The sequence below is a fragment of the Arvicanthis niloticus genome, chromosome 19 (assembly GCF_011762505.2).
Source record: "Arvicanthis niloticus isolate mArvNil1 chromosome 19, mArvNil1.pat.X, whole genome shotgun sequence".
Lineage (NCBI taxonomy): Eukaryota > Metazoa > Chordata > Mammalia > Rodentia > Muridae > Arvicanthis > Arvicanthis niloticus.
The window spans coordinates 7,847,249-7,857,378 of NC_047676.1; the positions used below are offsets into that span (position 1 = coordinate 7,847,249).

The 10,130-nt window shown below is 39.9% G+C and overlaps 1 protein-coding gene across 1 annotated transcript in view; it reads right to left on the reverse strand.

Moving 5' to 3' along the window:
- The window catches only part of Sema5a (semaphorin 5A), a 200,445-nt gene extending 190,880 nt beyond the window's left edge, over positions 1 to 9,565 (reverse strand). Inside the window, exon 1 of the mRNA XM_034523424.2 lies at positions 9,372 to 9,565. Coding sequence (XP_034379315.2) covers positions 9,372 to 9,565 — 194 coding nt within the window. The remainder of the gene's footprint in view (positions 1 to 9,371) is intronic.
- Between the last annotated feature and the right edge of the window lie 565 nt (positions 9,566 to 10,130).

Here is a 10,130-nt window from a genome sequence, read left to right on the forward strand (position 1 = left end):
TTGTTTATTTGCTATCAATAACAACCCTGAATAGAATTAGCACTGTGTCTGTGTGCATGGGGATGCGGCCACACACTGGAGAATGAGCCACCTACCAGTGGCCAGCATAGATGACTCCATGCTGACTGACTAAGGGCAACACTGACTTTTCCTTTCCTAAGTCTGATACCTGTGTGCTTTGTAATGGAAATAAATGCATTAGCTCCTCTGACAGAAGCTGAAGCTCAGCAACATGAGATTCAAGTACAATGACAGTATTTTTTTTTTTGATTGACAATATTTAAGTTGTAGATATTTTAGTTCTGGGAGTTTTTTGATAATATGCATTTTAAATATGATAACAAGTAAAATAAACCTTGATTATCCCTATACATCTTCAAAAACTCTCAACATTAGGGATGAATAGATGACTCAGTGTTAAGGCCTCAGACTATTCTTTCAGAAACCCATTACCTATGACGAGAGATTCATAACTCTGTGAGATCTGACAGCCTCTTTGGTGCCTATAGGCACTGTACTTGTCGAACAAACCTATACTCCCTCATAATAATAAAGTATTTTTTATTATTTTAAATAAAAACTTTTAAAATATATATTAAATACATTATTGTTACTAGAAAAATTCTAAGTAGTTCGGAATTTATGTGTCTTGTACTCATGCATCATACTGGATCATCTAATTTTCTATCACCAAAAGGGTATTTCAACTTAACCCTTAAAAGTGTCACATACTAGAAATAAGTTATAAAAAAAAAACAAAAACAAAACTTATGCCCAACCATGTCAGTAGCACAGTGACATATTTAAGTGACCCGTTCATAAGACATAAAGTGGGCACAGCTCAGTGGTAGAGTATTTGCTTACCATGTAAACAAGGCACTTAGGCTCAATCCCTCCAACTGAAAATGGAATCAGAGGATGGAAGGAAAACTCAGTGTTAGACCATTTCCCAGCATATATAACACTTCCAATCCCAACGGCATGACAAAGCAAAAGGAGATAAAAGGTCTTGTCAGACATTGTGCTGCACATATGGGATCTCAGCACACAGAAGCACAAGACAACAGGATTGCCAAGTGAGTATGAGGCCAACCTGGGGTACAAAGCAATACTGTTCCAAAAAAGGCAAAAAGAATCAGAACAAAGTGAAACAAATCCACAAGAATATTTTTAAAATAACAATAAAAGGCCCCAGAAATAGAGGGGCAGCTACTTATTTAGCAAGAAGAAAGCGATGAAGGCAGATTTTAATGCTCCCATGAAGGAATCCAATATTATTAGATAATTTCACAGATTGAGAGAAAAATCAGATAAAGCTTTTCTGGGAAAAATATATTGAACAAGAGTTACAAGTCAACATTGTTAACAGGCATTCTAATCATTTAAACTTCCTTATGCATTAAATACAACTTATAGATCTCTCAGGATTGAACGACCCCATACTGACTGAACACACTAAAGGCACTGCTAACTTCGACCTTCATGAATCTGTTACATATGTGATTTGTTAGTTTCCATTTTCTAGTCAACAGAGAAACTCAATGACTCAAAATAATTCCAACTGAGTATTTCTGCCTCCTTTATCCTATGATTTCCTATGAGTATTTGCCACTTTAATTATTTACATGAAAATAATTTTGCTGGGCTCTGTTCAGTTATTGAAACAGGAGCTTTAGTCCTCATACAGCTTTAAATAACAAAAGAGTCATCGCTCATTCACCTACGTGTGCATTCCCACTGAATCCCACTGAAGTCTCCGTGGACTCTCACCCTCAGACATCCGTTTTGTCATCAATCCTTGTCAAGACCAATTCTGAAGAATGTCTCTACCTGTTTCCTCTCCTATCTCCATTCTGAAGGCCTAATTTCAGGTTCTTTCTGACCTGACCACAACCCCCACCAGGGTCCCTCCTAACCCTGGCACAGTTTGTTGACCACAACCCCCACCAGGGTCCCTCCTAACCCTGGCACAGTTTGCACACAGTATATGTAATAGCAGCACCTTCTCATGCATGTATGAGCATATGAACCCACAGATGTGGGAATATGGGGCATCTGTCTGCTGTCAGCAGGGGCTCTCCATTGCCACACAGAATAGGATCTGAATAAACTAAACAGTGAGTCTGGACAGACTTCCACAGTCTACAAGGACCAGGTAAGAGCCCTTGGCCCAAGTGAAAAGTTGCCAAACCCTATATTAGAAGACTAAGTCCCAGCTCTGGCTTTGATCCAGGGTCCCCATCCATAGTCACTTTCCTTTGTGAGGTACCTGTGGGTACTCATATTCCACATTCTTCCATCCCAGACTCAGAAGTCCTGTAGTTCTCCTGTGAGGACTGTCTACAGGTGTTCAAAGCATGTCTAAGGCCCACCTGGATGGGGGCCTTCTCAGGGCAGCCTTCTTTGCCCCAAGTACCATCAAATCTGTTTATTGTTATTGTCCTCAGAGCTACTGAAGCTGCTCACAAAGAAATTATTCCTAGTTTCCCTATCACTAAGCCCAAAGTCAGAAAGCTCCAAATTCTTTGCAGCCAAGGTATAAATGAACAGACATGACTGTGTCTCAATAAAACTTTATTTGCAAAAAACAGAAAATGAACTCAAAGGCCACCGTCAACCAACTCTTTTACTTGGAGTTGAATGTGCTTCAGTTGCCCAATATGTAAGGTGCTTCACAGCACACTGTAGCCACTAGTAATTCACTTAGTAAATACTAGGTAAATTAAGGGTCCTAAAAAGAAAGTACTTGAGTTAATAAATTCTTAATGAGCCCCATACAGAACTGGCTCAGAAAAGAGTTCTCCTGGCACTCAGGTATATCACATCCACACAACTTAATCACAACCACACCCTGCAATGAGGAGGCAGTGCTTGTGTAGTTGACTCAAGAAATCAGAGTTCGGCCCCTAGTTCAAAGAATTAATCATTCCAATTATCTCAAGCTCAAGTTACCCCTGACGATTAAATCCTCAACTAACCTGGACAGTACAAATATAAATTAATTTTGACTAACTGTATGGTCTTTAACACTCAGCAGGACAGTGTAAGCAAAGACTAAGAGAACTGGTCACAATTCAAGGGACTGAACTTCCTAGACAATCTACATAAGATATAATTTCGATAACTACATCTTACTAATATTGCCCAGATATAAGACTTCAGACCTTGGCTCACTGAAGCACCTGCAGGCAGCTGAGGGAGACAGATCCTGTTGTTTTAACCTAAAAATTAAATGATGGCTCACCTTAAACCATGCAAATGAAGCAAAGAATGTTAAGCACCAGTACACATAGTATCAGCCCCAAGGAAGAAAAGATAGGAAAAGAAAATGTAATTAAGTCCCAAAGTAAAGGTTCAGTTGAGGTCAGATAACAGAACGGAGAAGGAAGAAGCAGCAGCATCCCTCCTTCATCTCCAACTGCTTCTCCTAAGTCATAATTAATGAGAACACAGCATCCTTATGGCCATCCCCTTAGGTTGCTTTGCACGGTGCGTCCACTGCTTCTTGGATTCACTCCCAATCACTGATTTCATCCCCTTGGCATGTGTTACTTCTAATTTCATAAGCTCAACTAAAATATATCCTTCAAAATCAGGAAGAGATGTGTCTGCTGGAGGCTGGCCTGTTGATCCTATAAGCATTTCTATGTTTGCTTTTAATGATACAATACTTCCAGCAGGTTAAATCCCAGGCAAAATTTTAAAGCAAAAACAAGAATTATAGCTATCTGGGGGGGGGGGGGAAAGAATGGCATTATGCAATTTTGGAAAAGTTAACTTTACCTGAATCTAAAATAGCCTCTCCCCGATACACCTTCATTAGAAGTATTAGAATATTTGTTTTGTTTTGTGAGGAGGGGAAAAAAAAAAACAACCCTCATTTTAATTAAACAGGAACCTGCTTTGTTACTTGGCATTGTCTTATGAGAACACATGTTCACTTAAAATAATTCATTGGGAGGTTATTAGGAACACAAAACTCCAGTGCCCTGGCTTCTTATGAGAAAAGCTAGAATCAGCTTAAGATAAACCGTCAAGAGAACCTGCTCTCCCTACTAGAAACAGCTAGGTAACCATGGTCTAAAAACACACAATTCTACCAAGTCTATACATTGTTTTCTTGCTTACAAGAACAACTTATAAATAAATATGTCCTTTTTTTCATCTCCCAGACACACAGATTAAAGGGCTAAATTGCTGGGAGTCTGTGATATCCAGAGCATGAATCAGGGAAGATCCTCTGTAAACAAGAACTTTAATGTGTTTAAGATTAAGCAGTTCCAAAGACATAAGGCAAATTCAGCCAGAAGGAAAGTGTGTGACTCCTTCAGTTTTAATTCTCAGTTTTGAACATGAGGGAAACAAATGGTTAAAAAGTGCACTGAAATGATTCAACTAATCGCTGTGATTTCTAGAGAAAACTAACCTCCCCCTTAGGAGCACTCAGGTTTTCAGCTGAATTGATGACTTTTACATTTCTTTTTGCTGTTTAAAAAACAGAACAAAACAAAAGGCCATGATGATTGGTAATATACACTCTTTTCTATGCAGGAATAGAGCTATCATCAGCTATCTAGAAAAATATTTATTAATTAAGAAGGTGATCGGAGACTTCCCTGCATTGCTCTTAAGTATGGGTTGGAATGATCAAGTGTGCAGAATATGCACCCATAGAGTGAGTGGTCCTGACAGCAGGTCGGTGTACAAGGTCTACTGCTATGGGCTGATCCACACTGAAGTCAGGTGTGTGAGGTGGGCACTATTGGTTGTTCTCACATCAAATCATGAGTATAAGGAGACTTAACCAGACCCAGCATCTGTCTACTTGGTGTAGTCATAGTATTACTGTTTCCTGATAGAATTCTGATCGAATAAAACCCAAATATTTCCAAAATATTAAATCACTAAATTTGTTATCAATCAGCCGGGCAGTGGTGGCACACGCCTTTAATCCCAGTACTTGGGAGGCAGAGGCAGGCGGATTTCTGAGTTCTAGGCCAGCCTAGTCTACAGAGTGAGTTTCAGGACAGCCAGGGCTATACAGAGAAACCCTGTATCAAAAGACCAAAATAAATAAATAAGTAAATAAATAAATAAATAAATGTTATCAATCACAGTTATTATCTGGCTTCTGGGTCTCAACTTCACCACTTTACAGAACAGGTAGTTCAGCTGGACTGTGGGTGAGGGTTAGTCTGTTAGCACTATCTGGGTCCATTCTGACTAAAATATCACAAGTAAAAATATATCCTTCACTGGGTATGTCTACATTACATTGAAGACTTCAGAAGAAGAATAAAAGTGTGAGATGTTAAATGTGGAAAGTAAATAATTGATAGCATATGAAACAAATAGAATTTAAGGTAAAAACATCTTAAAACAAGATACAAGTGAAACGATGCTTTCATTTAGAAAGCCATTTTAAAGAAGTACCCAAACACCCTACAGGAGTTTTGATGTTGTATTCTTTCATGATGAGCACACAGCATTTTGTACTATTAAATGGAGCTAACTTGCAAGTAACCAGTACTATACACCATGCTGTGTACATCAAGTCAACTGTCATAGGCAATCTCCATTCAAATTCAGTGTGTTCCACAGATGCCTAGGTTTCAAGATCATTGCTTGCCTCCCCTTAGATTGAATCCAAGTCACAAGAAGAACTCATTTGCAAAATATAAATGTTATCACCTTCTATTCCATCTGCTGCTACATTTGCATCTACAGCAAAATGGCGCCTTGCAGCTTGTGAAGCACATTACCGCCATTCCTTTTACAGTTAACCACACAAACACCACAAGCGATTGCATATTCTTTTGCTTTGATTTTCCTTTCTTCTTTCATTCCATGAAATTGATTTTGGCAGGTAGTTTTTTTTTTTTTTTTTTTGACAAGAAATATACACACACCAGACACATGTTATCCTAAGAATAGAAACACATGGAAGTCAAATACCAGATGCAAATAACAAAAAGGTGAATTGTGGCTGTCTTTGGAAGTGCTGTTTTCCTAATATCTTATAACATTTTCCACATTCCCTTAAAGGGAAGATGGCCCAGTATGATAGTTGCAAAGGTGAACATTATTAAACTGTAAAGAAATAGGAGTGAAGCAGAATTTGAACACGAGTGCATTGAAATGTATATGAAAGTCAGTGTACACCTTGGAAACTGTTAGTGAACGAATCCTTCTGGAAATTGTGGATTCCTATTCATATCCCTTCTGGTCTTACATAAGCACAGAATGCCTGAGGACTTACTTTCCTTCTTCTGCACAATGACCTCATTTTATCAAAGAGTGCTAAGGATCTTTAACTGACTTCAATCTCGGTGACAGAAAGCATCACTGGTGGAAAGGGAAGCAGCCTCCAGTGCTAACGAGGAACAAGATAAACATACCCATTCTATTTCTCCACAGCTCATGTTTTTAAACCATTCCTGGTTTCTGAAAAACACACATTATCCAAACTTGTCTTGCTAGGTCATGCCTTCCCATATAAGAACCTGAGGGCTGGGCTATTTTTAAAATTTGATAAGTGGTCAGACTCCTTCTTACACAGTCTGAGCCTAATCCCACCAAATTTCCTAGATGAAATTTCTCCCTTCTTCCCTTGGGATTTATCTGCCTGAGATGATGATGTGTCTGAATGTGGATTCATCTGGAATGTGCATGGTTTCCTCACACCACAGGCTTGCTGGGAGCTTGTTAATGTAGCTAGTGTTTGTCACAGACTATTTCATTAATCCTCACTACAGCTGGAAGAGAAGATAATAATCATACCAACTTTAAAGATAAGAAAATTAGGCTCAGAAGCAGGCTCTGGGTCACAGAGCTTGGGAAGCCCAGCTTAGTCCTCCTTTTCTCATTTATCACTTAGCTACAATGTATTAAACATTGTTCAAAAATACAGACTGCAGCCCTTGTCCCTAAAGTGTCCAGACTTCCAAAGCATGCTTACTATAAAATATCAGGCTATGATTACCTGAAATTCAGGTGTCACTGAGCATGCTGTATTCTGTTGTCTTTATTCTGGACACCACACAACATTGCCCACCAGGGTGACTCAGGAACTGGTCCATTGGAAAGCAATGCTAGAGAGACCAGCAGAGTTGCTTAGATGAAGATGACCAGGGATGGTTTTCCATTAAGAACTAAGCAATTAAGCTAATTGCTACTGCAGCCAAGGCAGGCACAGAAGCTCGTCACAATCTATGGTTTACTCTGTGTCTTCTTACATCCCTTAAGAGAAGCTGGTATCTTGATCAAATGCCAAATTTTCTAGTCCTCCAGTGATGGTGGAGACTCTTGAGTCAAGCTAATAGAAAGCCTTTTAAAATGGTTTGAAAGATAACTGAGATGTATAAGATCAACATGTTTGGGTCGTATTTGTATCTGCCTTTGAGGAAAGGGCCTCTTCTGCTTTGGTCACAGTTACAGGCAAGCCTTGAGATATAGTCTGTTACCTTTTCATGTTTGTTACAGACGTAACTATCTGGAATTAAACTGAGGTCATTGTAAATCTGTTTTCCTAAAGTTTCCTCAGACATATATAAAGGAACAAATCAAATCTTAATGTTAAGCTGGTCGTCACCTAGTCTGATGTCTTTGGGTTTCTACAAGGAGGAAGGAACTGTGTCACATTTTAAGGAAACAACCAAAACAGGCTTGACAAATCTGTCACCTAGGAAGAGGGTAACACTTATGAAGAAATAATACAATACCCTTAACAATGTGGTAATAACAATAGACCCTTGAATACTAATGGAACATGTAACATAGGTAATGTGAAGTTTCAAAACCAGTAAAGGATATTGGGTCAGGACCTTCTCTAAAAGAAATATATCCCAAAGAAGAAAATTTGGCAAGGGCTGACAGAGAAGTAGCCAGTATTCTGGAAAAATTTAAACCTAATCGCAGAGGCAAGAGAATACACTTAATAGCTGTGAGAAGCTTAAATAATTCCATAGTCCTAGACCATATGGGAAATTATGAGAGGCATGAGACATCAAGCAGATGCTGGGAGTCAAACCAGACCCTCAACTGGTAGTCAACGCTGCTCCCAAGAGCAGCCATCATATAAAAAGAGGTTTCAAAAGGAAAAAAAATCTAGACACCAGAAGGCCAACCTAAAACCCTTGCAATGTACAGCCCACACTCTCAGTTAAAGAGTGGGCTGAGATTAGCATCAGGAACTCCCTTGTCCTATCTATGGGAGAGTGTGAGGGAAAAGCCACCAGGAATCTGTCTGGCTCACACCCACACTCCTACCCAGCACTGTGACCGCAGGCTACCTATCCATACACTGACAGTTTCAGTTGCATATCCTCCTACCTAAACATTGGAGCATACATTAGGGCTGCTAGAACCTACAGGCGAGCTGTGGTGTACGGTCCATGACCCTTCGTGTCCTCCCCAAATGCTCTGGAATAGGATCTGAAAGAAGATTTTTAGGAGATATACTATGTTTAACCATAGCACAGAGAACACAATCTAAATTCAGCTTCACGCAGGTCTATGTGGGAATTTTACAAATTCTCCATCTACAAAATCGCTGTCTTACAAAGCATTTGATATGACAGAGAAATGAACAACCAGTTGTTCTAGATGCCTTCTTCTGGTTCCAGGAGAATTTATGTTTCCGCAAGGCACATTTCTGAATGTAGAAATTGCGCACATTTTCAGAGTAGATATCAGTGAGCATGAGGAAGACAGCTCTAAATGTGTATGCTGGGCTCCTGGATCCAGATGTACACAGATGCTGACTCCACACAGGAATCAGCTATGTCTCTCCTTGGGGTGAGCAGAGTCATAACAAGATTTCCCTCGATTTCTCAGCTTTCTGGCAATGGACAATTCAATGTCACCAAAATGGCAATGGGGTGTTCAGAAGCACATGGAGGCCTATGGTCTCTAGAACTTACTGAACAAGCATGCAGATAAGTCAACATGTTTCATTGGATCAAACTGCCTGGGTTTGAAACTGGGGCCCATTTCCCACAGGGTCTATGGCTCTACACAAGTTTATTTACTCCCTGTCTCACTTTTCTCATGTCTAAAGGAACTTTATCTCTTTTAAAGTAAGACCAGAACCCTGCTAGAAATCTCTGAAATGCTGGGCTGACCTGTTTCATGAATTCAGATCTAAAGAGTTGCTGCAGCTGGGGGGAGGGGGTGCTGACCCAGGCTTGCAGTGAGGCACACATCTGCTCCCTCTCTGAGGATGCACCACATGATATGTATATAGCACGACTTTCTTAGATGAAATTACATTATTCAGTACACATTGATTTCAGCCAAGAAACCCAGGTGTCATGCATAGATGTACAGTGAAATCAGAAAATGTCTGTGGAGGAAAAAACAACATCTCTCACCTTGCTCCTACGACAAGTTCTTTCTGTCCTGGGTCAAATGTTAACCTCGAGAAATCCACAGCATTCTCGGCTCTGAACTCCCGTAACCAGGGGCTAATTTCTAAATATGAAAAAAAAAGAAACAAATAAAAAAAGGGGGTAAAATCAACAAAACAAAACAAAATGAAAAGGATGATCTGCCTCCAAGATGACATGACAGAGAGGGCAGGTCAGGAAGCAGGCAGAGTGATGGGGACTGGGAGGTCCCTTGGCATCATCATTAGCTGTCCCTGGAGGTCTTTGTCAGGATATCACATAATTCATACATTAACCTGAAAAACACAGAGGGCAGCCACCCAATAAAGAGCAATGCAGACGGCAAGGCTTGGTTGTGATTTACAAGCCAGATGTGCAGCTTCCTTTGGCTGTAGATGAGTATTCACAGGACCCATCAAAGGAAGACAGAACGGAAACAACCATTTCTTGTGAGACCCCAGGGCTGAGGCTTACGTACTTCCTCACTAACCCCACTGGGCACAGAACCAAGGACAAAGCATGGGTATCTTTGCCTTACCAAATGAGTATTTCCATATGGGCCATTATGATTTCTGTTTTGGCCCTGCAATTAGACTTGTTAAACATACTTGGTCCTTTATAGCTGAGAAATTTACAGTTACTCCTAACACTCATTTGCATTATTTCTAAGGGAAATCGGGAAATGGCCATTCTAAAGATACAGGCGCTTTTTAAGACAAACACTGTTAACTCCTGTTAAAATGT